Raw genomic sequence first — 15,628 nt, forward strand, 5'->3', positions numbered from 1 at the left:
GTGATCAGGTTTGAGCAATCATTCCTCCCACTAAAAACTTGCGCAGTTCTTGCAAGGACTCTGCACAAACAAATTTTGGAGAGCGAACTCAGTGTTTACTAGTCCTGAGACAGTAGTGTGTATAACGATTACCCCCTCCCTTCTGTTTGTATTTCTATCCTATCTTTTATTTAGCAATGATGGCCACAAAAGGCGAAGGCTAGTATCAGCAGCATACCAACGACACTCTTATTGCCCTTTGTGGGTTGAGACAAATTGATGCCACCGGCGAAAACAAAAGCCAATTGGTCATGGCTCTGGTGCAACTGGAAATCGCTCAGAGCCCAGCGGGCGCAGAAGCCGGCCCAGCCGAAAATGTTGCTGCTGCAGAGGTCCAACCACCATTGGACCCCCAACTGTAGGCGGCCTTGGAACAACTCCCCGCCAACGACCGTGATGGATGTCTGAGGCTGATCCAGCAATACCAGCAGGAGGCCCAAGCACAGCGGGAGGCAGAGAGAGCTGAACGCCAAGCTGAGCATGATTACCAGCTAGAGTTAGCCCGACTCCAGGGGCCCAGGTCATCCCAGTCCAGCGGTGAGTCCAGCAGCGCTCAGTTTCCCAAACCCCGGCTAGAGCACTTTCCTGTGATGAAAAAGGATGAGGAGTTGGACACTTTTCTGAGGGCCTTTGAGAAAGTCTGACACAGTACTGGCTGCCTGAGGACCTATGGGCCCGATACCTGACCCCAGGACTAAGAGGCAAAGCTCTGGAGGCATTTGCTGCTCTCCCTCAAGACAAAGATGGCGACTTTGAGGCTCCCCCTGTATATGTCATGCACAACCTCCATATCCCAGCTCACTCTGTATATGCCACGCACAACCTCCATATGCCAGCTCACCCCTGTATATGCAACGCACAACCTCCATATGCCAGCTCACCCCTGTATTTGACACGCACAACCTCCATATGTCAGCTCACCCCTGTATATGCCATGCACAACCTCCATATGCCAGCTCCCCCTGTATATGCCATGCACAACCTCCATATGCCAGCTCCCCCTATATATGACATGCACAACCTCCATATGTCAGCTCCCCCTGTATATGCCACGCACAACCTCCATATGTCAGCTCACCCTGTATATGCCACACACAACCTCCATATGTTAGCTCTCCCTGTATATGCCACGCACAACCTCCATATGTCAGCTCCCCCTGTATATGCCACGCACAACCTCCATATATCAGCTCCCCCTGTATATGCCACGCACAACCTCCATATGTCAGCTCCCCCTGTATATGCCATGCACAACCTCCATGTCAGCTCACCCCTGTATAGGCCATGCACAACCTCTATATACCACGCACAACTTCCATATGTCAGCTCCCCCTGTATATGCTATGCACAACCTCCATATGTCAGCTCACCCTGTATATGCCACGCACAACCTCCATATGCCAGCTCTCCCTGTATATGCCATGCACAACCTCCATGTGCCAGCTCCCCCTGTATATGCCACGCACAACCTCCATATGTCAGCTCACCCTGTATATGCCACACACAACCTCCATATACCAGCTCACCCCTGTATATGCCACGCACAACCTCCATATGTCAGCTCCCCCTGTATATGCCATGCACAACCTCCATATGTCAGCTCACCCCTGTATATGCCATGCACAACCTCTATATACCACGCACAACTTCCATATGTCAGCTCCCCCTGTATATGCTATGCACAACCTCCATATGTCAGCTCACCCTGTATATGCCACGCACAACCTCCATATGCCAGCTCTCCCTGTATATGCCATGCACAACCTCCATGTGCCAGCTCCCCCTGTATATGCCACACACAACCTCCATGTGCCAGCTCCCCCTGTATATGCTATGCACAACCTCCATATGTCAGCTCACCCTGTATATGCCATGCACAACCTCCATATGCCAGCTCCCCCTGTATATGCCATGCACAACCTCCATGTCAGCTCCCCCTGTATATGCCATGCACAACCTCCATATGCCAGCTCCCCCTGTATATGCCACGCACAACCTCCATGTCAGCTCACCCTGAATATGCCACACACAACCTCCATATGTCAGCTCCCCCTGTATATGCCACGCACAACCTCCATATATCAGCTCCCCCTGTATATATGCAAAAAAGAAAAATATAATGGCACTGCTCTGGGGCCAGACAATCATATGCTGAATGGAGTGCTTTCCGGATAGAGACCGCCTCTCTGGACTCCGGGTGCTCATGCAAAAACAGGGTGTATGCAGCAAAGAGGAAAAATGCAGATAGCACTCACCGGTCCTTAAAACGTCATCCTTTATTCAGACTTTAAAATGTCATGGCCAGAGGAACAGGTTGCTGGGATGTGCGAGCTGGTGTAAGACGACAGCCGCTTCGCGCCACTTAGCGGTTCAACGGGTCTATACGTCAGAGGATATGACCGTGAGTGATATACCTTAGTCCAGGACAAGCTCCTCCTATCATATCAACCACATGACAAAGCGCAAAAGACACAACTGTTAAAAACATTGCCACATTATTTGTATCAAAATGTCTGTATAGCAAAGAGAAAAGAAAGACAACGCCTGTGTCACATTACCGGAGAAACAGTATCTTAGTATGAACTTGTCAGGGAGTTATTATTATGCCTGGCTTGGCCTGTAGCAGGGAGACAAAAAACAAAAGGGATCTATGCGCCCTTAGGGACCAGTCTTACCTAGTTATTTCACCGGAATATGGACATGTCCATTCTATCGTTTAACCCCATAGGTCCCATTGCGCATGATCCATTTTGCTTCTCGCTGCAACAACAATCTATGCAAATTTCCACCTCTATGTGGCAGCACTACTCTCTCCAAACCTGCGAACATCGAGACATTAGGATCCCCCATGGGCTTCTCCTTAACGTGATTGGTCAGTCGTGGGACGCCTTTACCTGTCATCACAGATCTATAGTGTTCTCTGAAACGTACGTATAAGGGGCGCATTGTTTTGCCTATATAGAAAGACCCGCATGGGCATAAAATGACATATACCGCAAAGTTTGTTTTACATGATTTAAATAGATTTACGGTGTGTTTTATTGCCCCATGCGGATTTCATGGTCCGTAATATGCATCCACATATGTCCACACTTGTGGTTGCCCTTAGGAACATCTCTATTTTGGCAATTTTTTCCCCTTGGATTATCCAGACGATTATGCACCAACATGACTCTCAGTCTCGTGCTTCGTCTGCACGAGATAAGGGGCCTCTAGCCACAATCTCATCCTGCTGTTGGTGCCCTTCCTGTGTGTTATTTATCCGCTTTAATCTTAACAACTGTCTATATGGCAGTGATTGTTTGGTGTACCCCGGGTGACGACTATTGAAATGCATCATGGAGTTGGTAGCCGTGGGTTTATGGTACGTGGAGGTGCAGATGGATCCCTCTTATCTCAACCAACACATCGAGGAACTCCATCCTCGTTCCCCCATAATTTGACGTGAACATTTATAATTTATCCCCATTTATGGATACATGGTATCTACAAAAAACTGGGACCGCGATGGGGACTCCGGCAGAATGTACTTTGGCAAATCTGTTTCTTGGCTATTTTGAGGAAAAATTTGTATAGACTACACAAAACCCCTATTTGAAGCATATTAAGACATATTTTCAGTACGTCGACGACGTGTTCATAGTATGGGATGGTACAGAACAAACATTCCAGGAGTTTGTACTATACCTTAATCAGAGCAATGATATGAATATGTCTTTCACGTCAGGGCCGACCGCACTACAGTATCATGCTGCGGAGTCCCAGGAGTTTGCCCCACTGGGCTCTGCGTTCCCTCACACAGGCAGAACTTTTGCAGGCACCATGCTAACTCCAAACTGACACACCCAAACCCCTTCCTGTAGGTTTTTTCCTCAATTTGACTCTGTGGCCATGGGCCACTTGTAAGATCCAGGCTGGAGGAAATGGACCGACCCCACTACCTTCCTGCAGTATGTTTCAAAAATAAAAGCCCATACCAGGTTTTCCTTAACAATTCCTTGGCGAAATATCTTGACCAGGTTCATGCTTACTTATAGGGTATGTGCACATGTTGCGGATTTGGCCCTGCAGATCCGCAGCAGTTTTCCATGCGGTGTACAGTAACATGTAAACCTATAGCAAACCAAATCCGCTGTGCACATGCTGTGGAAAATTCCACGTAGAAACGCAGCGGATTATTTTCCGCAGCATGTCAATTCTTTGTGCGGAATCCATTCCATTATAGGAATCCGCAGGTGTAAAAATGCAGCGAAATCTGCACAAAATCTGCAGAAAACCCGCAGGGAATCCACACGTCATTTTACCTGCGGATTCTGCAGAATCCACCTGGAAAAATCCGCACTGGAATCCGCAATGTGTGCACATACCCTTATTCTTCATTGTGACTCGCAGGCATCCTGCTGTGACCACAAGGCACTCCAGCTGATCCCTTCTGAGCGCATCGTAAGGGACACATAGCGACCCTCGCAAATCACACCAGTTGCTGCCTCACATACCCCCGGTTCAAACTTGTGGGGTTAAACATTTGTTATCAAACAGGGGGCCCTGGATAGTGCATTCGTATTTCCCTGTGACTTTCCCGCCCGATATTCCACTGAGAAACTGAAGTTTTGCAGGGACAAGAACCATCTGGTGACCCAAGCATTCCTCTATTTCGCGTTTCTCATCCAGACGAGGGATGAATGGTCCGTTACCAAACGAAACTGACCCCTGAGCAAAAATAAAGTCAGAAAGTTTATGGGGTGCTCACAGTAAATTAAAGATCGGTGCTCAGAAGAAAAAATAGTCCTATAAAATTAGATAAACTACGGCACTTGAAAATATTCTTCAAGCAATATATTTTTTATTTTATTTTCGCTTATAATGCCACACTTGGTGATTACATGAAAAAAAAGGTGATTACAGACTATTTAATTTACAACATTTCGGCTAATCATGCCTTTTTCAAGTTATGTCTGTTTTCTGCAAAACAGAGAAATAAGATACTGTTCTAATATATAATAATATATAATAAATAATATACAAACAAAGGAAAAACAGACCATTATGGTCATCTAAGACGAAATATACTGGAAACAAGACATAGGAAAAAATGCTTAGATTCAAGAAGTTCAAAAGATCATTTGTAGGACTCCACAGATAAAAGAAACCGGAGCACAAGGGAAGGATCACCACTGGCCTATTATATGATCTTTGAGTGGTGATCCTTCCCTTAAGCAAAAAATAGCGTAGGGACTCCAAGGCCCAATTAATCGCTGTCGCGAATCACAGGGGGGATATTTTTACCATCCCCACCGTTCACACCAATATGTCATGAACTGGGGTGTTTGATTGCCCCTGGTTCTTTTCTGAAGGGGATTTCTCAATATCCCCCTTCCCAGTTCTGGTTTGGAAATTGCTGCTCTCTGGCACTTCACTTACCCTCAGGTCAGTCAGCATACTGCACCTAGGATAGTCACCAGAAAGGCTGCTTTACTTTGTACTGGCTAATGGGCACACTGCAGCAAGAGCGATATAACTACTCCAACTCAGGCGGGAACAATAATTATCAACGCCGTCCATAGCTACCAGGTTTCCCTAAGGCGCAAGATAAGTCAGCTGCCACCAGCTCTGATTTCTTAATTAATAATGGGTCTGGAGCCAACCCAATTAGTAGCGTAATTCACTTCAGAGGAAGTGACAGTACGTTATAGAGCAAAGAGAAATGAAGCTAGTAATTTTATATATTTTACTCCAAAAGATAGCCAGTGTTTACAAAAGTGTAAAAAGATATTATAAAATGAGACAATGTGTGTGTGTATATATATATATATATATATATATATATATATATATATATATATATATATATATATATATATATATACAGAACGATTACAAATAAAAAGGGATTTACGGAAGAAAATAGACTTGCAGTTCTTTCATATTATTTCATGATACGCCATGTGGTGACGGGGGAGGGGACCTTCCCAAAATCATCAGGTCAAATTGCACAGCCTGTCGTAGCTGAATCCCCTGTCAAAAGACCGTCCCTTGTCTGGGCCTCTGAGTTTTATACTTTTGCCCAAAACTAAGGGTCTCCCCCCCCGCCCCGGATGACCTCATGGGGTGGGCAGAGCTATGGAATGCACTCCTCTTTCTTGAGTATATGAAAAAACATCATCCCACATATCTCGGTGTATGAACCTCGTAGAAAGACGACAAAGTTATCATTATGCTCACCATGACTTGGGGGTTCATTTAAGTATAAACATGCAGTGGAGGATACATGACCTGCTTCAAGAGAAATCCGTTCCTTGAGTTTTATTGGGTTTTAAACAGAGAGATTTCAGTGGGGTATAGATCTCACGGTGGACATCCGGAATATGTAACTTTTAGGTCTCTATCCCTACTCGGTGCCATTATATGTAACTTTTAAAGAACAAAGGAGACCCCATGTGGCTTGAAGCTGCTATACAAGTTGTAGCTGGTATCAGGTGGGAGGGGGGATGAGCCCACAGTGTGTGTCTGCCATAGTGCTTTGCTTTTGTATCAGCGACTGCAGTGGGGGAAAAAGGAAGGGGGGTCGAATCTGCAGCGTGTGTCTGTAACCATGGAACTTTCTAGAAAATTGCTCAGAGCATGGCATTCTTACATTATAATGACACCTCCCCCTTTTGGCTTGCACTACAGAGGCAGGACCTCTCGGTACTCCTCCATGCGTACCTCAGCAGGTTCACCCTGGCAGGACAACCCATCTTAATTGCCATGCTCGCTGCCCTTTTTGTGTTTCATGGTAAAGTCATACTGTTGGAGGTCAAGGCTCCGGCGTAGCAACCTTCAGTTGGTTCCAGGCATGGATTGTAGCCAGCGAAGAGGGTTGTGGTCGGTCACCACAGTGAAGGTGTCTGTACACATAGGGTTGCAAATATTGCAGGGCCCAGACCATGACCAGGCACTCCTTCTCGATGGTGGAATAGGCCACTTCCCTCGGCAGAAGCTTCCGGCTCAGGTACAACACAGGGTGCTCTTGGTTCCCTGAGCTGACCTGGCTGAGCACAGCACCGAGGCCAAACTCACTAGCATCGGTCTGCACCAGGAATGGTCAACTGCCGTCGACTGCTTTTAACACGGGAGAGTTACACAGGGCTGTTTTCAAAGCCCAGAAAGCCACCTCAGAGCCATCCATCCAGTCAACTGGGGTAGCTTCTTTCTGGTGAGGTCCGTCAACTGTCTTGCCAGGCTACTATAGTTCTGTACGAAGCGCCTGCAGTGCCCAAGAAGGACATCATGTTTCTTGGTCCTGGGTGTGGGCCAGGACTCGATCGTGTCCACTTTTCCAGGTTCTGGCTTCATAGAGCCCCTGCCTACTCGTTGCCTCAGGTAGTGGACCTCCCTCATGACCATCTGGCACTTTCCCGGCTTGATGGTCAGACCTGCTTGGTAAATTCTCCTGAGCACCTCATGGAGATGCTGCAGGTGTTCCCCCCAGGAGAGAATGAAGATGCAATGTCATCCAGTTGCGCCACTGTGTACTTCTCCAGTCCCTGATGCAGGTGGTTGACCATCTGCTGGAAAGTGGCAGGGGCATTGTTCATGCTGAAGGGCATGACCGTGGACTCATACAATCCAAAGGGGGTGATAAAGGCGGACGTCTCCTGAACCTCGGGGCTCAGGGGAATCTGCCAGTATCCCCAATTCAGATCCATTATAGACAGATATTTGGCGCCAGTTAACTGCTCAAGCAGCTCCTCAATGCACGGCAGAGGCTGTGATGGCGTTGAGCCCCCTGTAGTCCATGCAGAACCGGGTGGTCCGATCCTTCTTTGGAATAAGAACTACAGGTGAGGCCCACGCACTCTTTGACCATTGAATCACCCCCAGCTGTAACATCTCATCGATCTCCTGGCGCATAACCTGCTGCACCTTGCCGGTGATCCGATAGGGTGTTCACTGTAGTGGGGCAAGATTCCCGGTGTCCACCTCGTGGACCAATTACTCAGTTCTTCCAGGTCGGTTGGAGAACTGTTGTGAATTCCGTTCTCGGGCTCCCTCCTGTGGTCATGAGTGGTACTGTGTGAGTTCTGTTCTTGGGCTCCCTCTCGTGGCTTTTAGCTATACGGCTGGTCTGTAGCTGGGTTCCAGCTGCCTCGTTTTCTGCTATTCTGGCCTCCTATTTAACTCCACCTGGACCTTTACTTGTTGCCTGCTGTCGTTGTATTCAGTACTGGTTCTGATCTCTCTTGGACTTCCCTTGTGACCTGTCTCCTCCTGGAGAAGCTAAGTCTTGCTAGTTCATGTTTGCTCATTGTTTTCTTGAAAATATTTCTCAGCATATGATGAGTTTAGTCCAGCTTGCTTATATGTGATTTTCTCGTATGCTGGAAGCTCTGGGGTGCAGAGTTGCGCCCCTCACATCGTGAGTCAGTGTGGGGGTTCTTGTAATCTCTGCGTGGATAATTTTTGATAGTATTTTATACTGAGTGCACAGATTCCTTGTTATCCTCTTACTATTTAGTGTTAGCGGGCCTCATTTGCTAAAGCCTGTTTTCATTTCTACGTTTGTATTTTCCCCTTAACTCACCGTTATTATTTGTGGGGGGGCTGTCCAAACTTTGGGGTAATTTCTCTGAGGCAAGTGAGGCTTTGCTTTCTCTCTAGGGGTAGCTAGTTTCTCAGGCTGTGAAGAGGCGTCTAGGTTTTTAGGAACGCTCCACGGCTGCCTATAGTGTGTGTTGATAGGATCAGGGTTGCGGTCAGTAAAGTTCCCACATCCCCAGAGCTTGTCCTAATATTCTGGTTTACTTATTAGGTCAGTTTTTGTGATCCTAACCACCAGGATCATAACAGTACAGCAGGCCAGTAAAGTGTTAATGCATCGCAAAAGAGAGATAAGAGAAGTCCTGAGTTCATTTTTTTTTTCCTCTGCAGTGTGTCTAGCCTCTCTCCTCCCCTTAATCTCTGGGTGGTTCAGAATTCAGCTGCAGATATGGACATTCAGTCTGTCCTCTAGTGTGGATCATCTCACTGCAAGGGTACAAAGCATTCAGGAATATGTAGTTCACAGTCCTATGTCAGAGCCTAAAATACCAATTCCTGAGTTGTTCTCTGGAGATAGATCTAGGTTTTTGAACTTTAAAAATAATTGCAAATTATTCCTTTCTTTGAGACCTCGTTCCTCTGGTGATCCTGTTCAGCAAGTTAAAATTATTATTTCTTTGTTACGTGGTGACCCACAAGATTGGGCATTCTCCCTGGCACCAGGAGATCCTGCATTGCTAAATGTGGATGCGTTTTTTCTGGCGCTTGGATTGCTTTATGAGGAACCTAATCTAGTAGACCAGGCAGAAAAGGTTTTGCTGGCTCTCTCTCAGGGTCAGGATGAAGCAGAGGTTTACTGTCAGAAGTTTAGGAAATGGTCTGTGCTCACTCAATGGAATGAGTGTGCCCTGGCAGCGATTTTCAGAAAGGGTCTTTCTGAAGCCCTTAAGGATGTTATGGTGGGGTTCCCCACGCCTGCGGGTCTGAATGAGTCAATGTCTTTGGCCATTCAGATTGATCGGCATTTGCGGGAGCGCAAACCTGTGCACCATCTGGCGGTATTTTCTGAGCAGAAGCCTGAGTCTATGCAATGTGACAGGATTCTGACCAGAATTGAACGGCAAAATCACAGACGTCAGAATGGGTTGTGCTTTTACTGTGGTGATTCTGCTCATGTTATCTCAGATTGTTCTAAGCGCACAAATAAGTTCGCTAAGTCTGTCACCATTGGTACTGTACAGCCTAAATTCATTTTGTCTGTTACTTTGATTTGCTCTCTGTCATCCTACTCAGTTATGGCTTTTGTGGATTCAGGTGCTGCCCTGAATTTGATGGATTTGTCATTTGCCAGGCGCTGTGGGTTTATCTTGGAGCCTTTGCAATTCCCTATTCCACTAAAGGGAATTGATGCTACGCCATTGGCCAAGAATAAACCTCAGTACTGGACTCAAGTGACCATGTGCATGACTCCTGCACATCAGGAGGTGATTCGCTTTCTTGTGTTACATAATTTGCATGACGTTGTCGTGTTGGGTCTGCCATGGCTGCAGGTTCATAATCCAGTCCTGGATTGGAAAGCTATGTCTGTGTCAAGTTTGGGTTGCCAGGGGATTCATGGCGATGCTCCTTTGGTGTCAATTGCTTCTTCTACTCCTTCTGAAGTCCCTGAATTTTTGTCGGACTACCAGGATGTATTTGATGAGCCCAAATCCAGTGCCCTACCTCCTCACAGGGATTGTGATTGTGCTATAAATTTGATTCCTGGTAGTAAGTTCCCTAAGGGACGACTTTTTAATTTATCTGTACCAGAACATGCCGCTATGCGGAGTTATATAAAGGAGTCTTTGGAGAAAGGGCATATTCGCCCGTCCTTGTCCCCTTTGGGTGCGGGGTTCTTTTTTGTGGCCAAGAAGGATGGTTCTCTGAGACCCTGTATAGATTATCGCCTTCTAAATAAAATCACGGTCAAATTTCAGTATCCTTTGCCACTGCTGTCCGATCTGTTTGCTCGGATTAGGGGGGCTAGTTGGTTCACCAAGATAGATCTTCGAGGAGCTTATAATCTTGTGCGTATAAAGCAGGGCGATGAATGGAAAACAGCATTTAATACGCACGAAGGCCATTTTGAGTACTTGGTGATGCCTTTGGGCTTTCTAATGCCCCTTCCGTGTTTCAGTCCTTCATGCACGACATCTTCCGAGAGTATCTGGATACATTTAGGATTGTGTACCTGGATGATATTTTGGTCTTTTCTGATGATTGGGAATCTCATGTGAAGCAGGTCAGGATGGTATTTCAGGTCCTGCGTGCCAATGCCTTGTTTGTGAAGGGCTCTAAATGTCTCTTCGGAGTCCAGAAGGTTTCCTTTTTGGGCTTTATTTTTTCTCCTTCTACTATTGAGATGGATCCAGTCAAGGTCCAGGCTATTTATGACTGGACTCAACCTACATCGGTGAAGAGTCTTCAGAAGTTCTTGGGCTTTGCTAATTTTTACCATCGCTTCATCACTAATTTTTCTAGTGTGGTTAAGCCTTTGACGGATTTGACCAAGAAGGGTTCTGATGTGACGAATTGGTCTCCTGTGGCCATGGAGGCCTTTCAGGAGCTGAAACGTCGGTTTTCTTCAGCTCCTGTCTTGCGTCAGCCGGATGTCTCTCTTCCTTTCCAGGTCGAGGTTGATGCTTCTGAGATTGGAGCAGGGGCTGTCTTGTCGCAGAGAAGCTCTGATGGCTCTGTGATGAGGCCTGTGCTTTCTTTTCAAGAAAGTTTTCGCCTGCCGAGCGGAATTATGATGTTGGTAATCGGGAGTTGTTGGCAATGAAGTGGGCATTTGAGGAGTGGCGACATTGGCTTGAGGGAGCCAAACATCGTGTGGTGGTCTTGACGGATCACAAGAATTTGACTTATCTCGAGTCTGCCAAACGGTTAAATCCTAGACAGGCTCGATGGTCGCTGTTTTTCTCCCGTTTCGATTTCGTGGTTTCATACCTTCCGGGTTCGAAGAACGTGAAGGCTGATGCCCTTTCTAGGAGTTTTGTGCCTGACTCTCCGGGAGTTTCTGAACTGGCTGGTATCCTCAGAGAGGGGGTGATTTTGTCTGCCATCTCCCCTGATTTGCGACAGGTGCTGCAGGAATTTCAGGCCAATAGACCTGACCGTTGTCCACCGGAGAGACTATTTGTCCCGGATAGATGAATCAGTAGAGTTATTTCCGAGGTTCATTCTTCGGTGTTGGCGGGTCATCCTGGGATTTTTGGTACCAGGGATTTGGTGGCTAGGTCCTTTTGGTGGCCTTCCTTGTCACGGGATGTGCATTCCTTTGTGCAGTCCTGTGGGATTTGTGCTCGGGCCAAGCCTTGCTGTTCACGTGCCAGTGGATTGCTTTTGCCGTTGCCTGTCCCGAAGAGGCCCTGGATGCATATTTCCATGGATTTTATTTCGGATCTTCCAGTCTCTCAGAGGATGTCTGTCATCTGGGTGGTTTGTGATCGTTTTTCTAAAATGGTCCATTTGGTCCCCTTGCCTAAGCTGCCTTCCTCCTCCGATTTGGTTCCGCTGTTTTTTCAGAATGTGGTTCGTTTGCATCGTATTCCGGAGAACATTGTGTCTGACAGAGGATCCCAGTTTGTGTCCAGATTTTGGCGGTCCTTTTGTGCTAAGATGGGCAATGATTTGTCTTTTTCGTCGGCCGTCCATCCTCAGATGAATGGCCAAACTGAACGAACTAATCAGACCTTAGAAACCTATCTGAGATGTTTTGTTTCTGCTGATCAGGATGATTGGGTGACTTTTTTGCCATTGGCTGAGTTCGCCCTCAATAATCGGGCTAGTTCTGCTACTTTGGTTTCGCCTTTTTTTTGTAATTCTGGTTTTCATCCTCGTTTTTCCTCAGGTCAGGTTGAGCCTTCTGACTCTCCTGGGGTGGATTCTGTGGTGGATAGGTTGCAGCAGATTTGGAACCACGTAGTGGACAATTTGACGTTGTCACAAGAGAAAGCTCAGCGCTTTGCTAACCGCCGTCGCTGTGTGGGTCCCCAACTTCGTGTGGGGGATTTGGTATGGTTGTCTTCTCGTTATGTTCCTATGAAGGTTTCCTCTCCTAAGTTCAAGCCTCATTTCATTGGTCCTTATAAGATTTTAGAAATTCTCAACCCTGTGTCATTTCGTTTGGACCTCCCAGCATCGTTTGCCATTCATAATGTGTTCCATAGGTCATTGTTGCGGAGGTATGTGGTGCCTGTGGTTCCTTCTGTTGATCCTCCTGCTCCGGTGTTGGTCGAGGGAGAATTGGAGTATGTGGTGGAGAAGGTCTTGGATTCTCGTATTTCGAGACGGAAGCTTCAGTACTTGGTTAAATGGAAGGGCTATGGTCAGGAGGATAATTCCTGGGTTGTCGCCTCTGATGTCCATGCAGCCGATTTGGTTCGTGCCTTTCATTTGGCTCGTCCTGATCGGCCTGGGGGCTCTGGTGAGGGTTCGGTGACCCTTCCTCAAGGGGGGGGTACTGTTGTGAATTCCGTTCTCGGGCTCCCTCCTGTAGTCATGAGTGGTACTGTGTGAGTTCTGTTCTTGGGCTCCCTCTCGTGGCTTTTAGCTATACGGCTGGTCTGTAGCTGGGTTCCAGCTGCCTCGTTTTCTGCTATTCTGGCCTCCTATTTAACTCCACCTGGACCTTTACTTGTTGCCTGCTGTCGTTGTATTCAGTACTGGTTCTGATCTCTCTTGGACTTCCCTTGTGACCTGTCTCCTCCTGGAGAAGCTAAGTCTTGCTAGTTCATGTTTGCTCATTGTTTTCTTGAAAATATTTCTCAGCATATGATGAGTTTAGTCCAGCTTGCTTATATGTGATTTTCTCGCTTGCTGGAAGCTCTGGGGTGCAGAGTTGCGCCCCTCACATCGTGAGTCGGTGTGGGGGTTCTTGTAATCTCTGCGTGGATAATTTTTGATAGTATTTTATACTGACCGCACAGATTCCTTGCTATCCTCTTACTATTTAGTGTTAGCGGGCCTCATTTGCTAAAACCTGTTTTCATTTCTACGTTTGTATTTTCCCCTTAACTCACCGTTATTATTTGTGGGGGGCTGTCTAAACTTTGGGGTAATTTCTCTGAGGCAAGTGAGGCTTTGCTTTCTCTCTAGGGGTAGCTAGTTTCTCAGGCTGTGAAGAGGCGTCTAGGTTTTTAGGAACGCTCCACGGCTGCCTATAGTGTGTGTTCATAGGATCAGGGTTGTGGTCAGTAAAGTTCCCACATCCCCAGAGCTTGTCCTAATATTCTGGTTTACTTATCAGGTCAGTTTTTGTGATCCTAACCACCAGGATCATAACAGAGAACATGGCTCGGAAGGTGTGATGGTGTGATATGCTATGTGGGCATCATTTTTGTGAATATTTCTATTTTACGTATTTTCATGGTGTTCTCTTGTAGAAGGAGTTATTTTCTAATTGATGAATGGCTGTTGCTGCCATCTGATATCAGCCCCCACAGTAATGTTTGCTAATATGCTAATGACATATTGACCTAGCTTGTTGAAACGATGAGTCCCTGCGACCCATCCCACCAACCTGTGAATGAGGAGAGGGACTTGTAAATATCAGGGAGGTGAGACACAGATGAGTCCTGTGTGGGATGATGATGTGTTCACAGCATCTTTGAGAGAAAGAAGAGTATATGGACTATGCTATCCTCTGTCTGCTGGATTGTTGGACTTTTATCCTATTACTGAACTGCATTCATGTTCTGGACTATTTTATCCTTTGTGTGGTGGATCGTATATGGACCTTTCATATTTTTGCCTAAATAAAGGTCATGGAATTGTTTACTATACTCAAGCTCTATTGATTCTGTGGTACTGGAGAAGGACCCCGTGACAGAAGGGTTCCAGCCTGGTTCGCAACTGCAACCGCTGGGGTTGTTAACAAGGCGCTTACCTCCACGTCTTCGATGGACCCACCAGCCTTGGTCCAGCATGTCTAGGAAGGGGTCTTCCTCCCCATTTTCAGGCAGGCTGCAGACTGGTAGGATATAGGCTTCACTTTAATGATGAACCTTCATCATATTGACGTGAAAAGCCTTTCGCCTACCCCAAGCATGACCACGTAGGTGACTGGGCTGAGTTGTTGGTGGACGACATACAGGCCTACCCAGGCTGCCCGAAGCTTATCCTTTGGAATGGGGAACAGCACCCACACCTTTTGACCCACCTGGTAGGTCCACTCCCGGGCGTTCTAGTCGTACCAGTGCTTCTGGTTAGCCTGAGCCTGCATCATGATATCATGCACCAACTGCGTCAAAGTCTGCATTTTGTCAAGGAAGCAAATGACATACTCCACTATGGACACTTCAGATGGGTTTGGCTCCTCTTCCCAGGATTCGCTTACCAACCCAAGGGGTCCCTGGACTCGCCTGCCACACAGGAGCTTGAAAGGGGAGAACCCCGTTGAGGCCTGCTGAGTCTCTCGGTAAGCGAATAGCACGTGTGGGAGATACCATTCCCAGTGGCGTCCTCGGGTCTCAACCAGCATACGTAGTATGTTGGAGGGTACCGTTGAAGTGCTCACACAAGCCATTGGTCTGTGGGTGATACGCACTCGATACCAGACGCTTCACCTGCATTCTCTTACAGAGAGCTTCCATTAGGCGAGACATTAATTGGGTCCCTTGACCGGTAATCATCTCCTTTGGAAATACTATCCATGAAAAGATGGCCAACAGTGCATCCGCCACCTTATCTGCCCTAGTTGAGGACAGAGCCACTGTCTCTGGGTACTGGGTAGCGTAGTCTACCACAGTGAGGATGTATTGCTTTCCAGAGCTGCTGGGGACGGCCAGCGGGCCCACAATGTACACTGCGATCCGCTGGAAAGGCTCATCTATCACTGGCAAAGGGATCAGGGGAGCCTTAAGAGCAGGCCCCACCTTCCCCACTCTTTGACAGGTGACACAGGAGCGGCAGTAGTTTGACACATCTGTCCCCATCCTGGGCCAATAGAAGTGTTGAGACAGCCGTGCCTTAGTTTTGCTGATCGCCAAGTGTCCAGCGTGTGGAATCTCATGGGCAATCCGCAGCA

At 47.2% G+C, this 15,628-nt stretch overlaps 2 protein-coding genes across 2 annotated transcripts in view; one reads left to right on the forward strand and one right to left on the reverse strand.

Moving 5' to 3' along the window:
- Positions 1 to 3,879, forward strand: part of LOC143767134 (uncharacterized) — a 64,301-nt gene extending 60,422 nt beyond the window's left edge. The window contains exon 6 of the mRNA XM_077255158.1: positions 3,767 to 3,879. Coding sequence (XP_077111273.1) covers positions 3,767 to 3,879 — 113 coding nt within the window. The remainder of the gene's footprint in view (positions 1 to 3,766) is intronic.
- Positions 1 to 15,628, reverse strand: part of LOC143766955 (oocyte zinc finger protein XlCOF8.4-like) — a 1,046,781-nt gene that overhangs the window by 147,477 nt on the left and 883,676 nt on the right. The window lies entirely within an intron of this gene.

The sequence above is a fragment of the Ranitomeya variabilis genome, chromosome 4 (genome assembly GCF_051348905.1).
Source record: "Ranitomeya variabilis isolate aRanVar5 chromosome 4, aRanVar5.hap1, whole genome shotgun sequence".
NCBI classification, from domain to species: Eukaryota; Metazoa; Chordata; class Amphibia; order Anura; family Dendrobatidae; genus Ranitomeya; species Ranitomeya variabilis.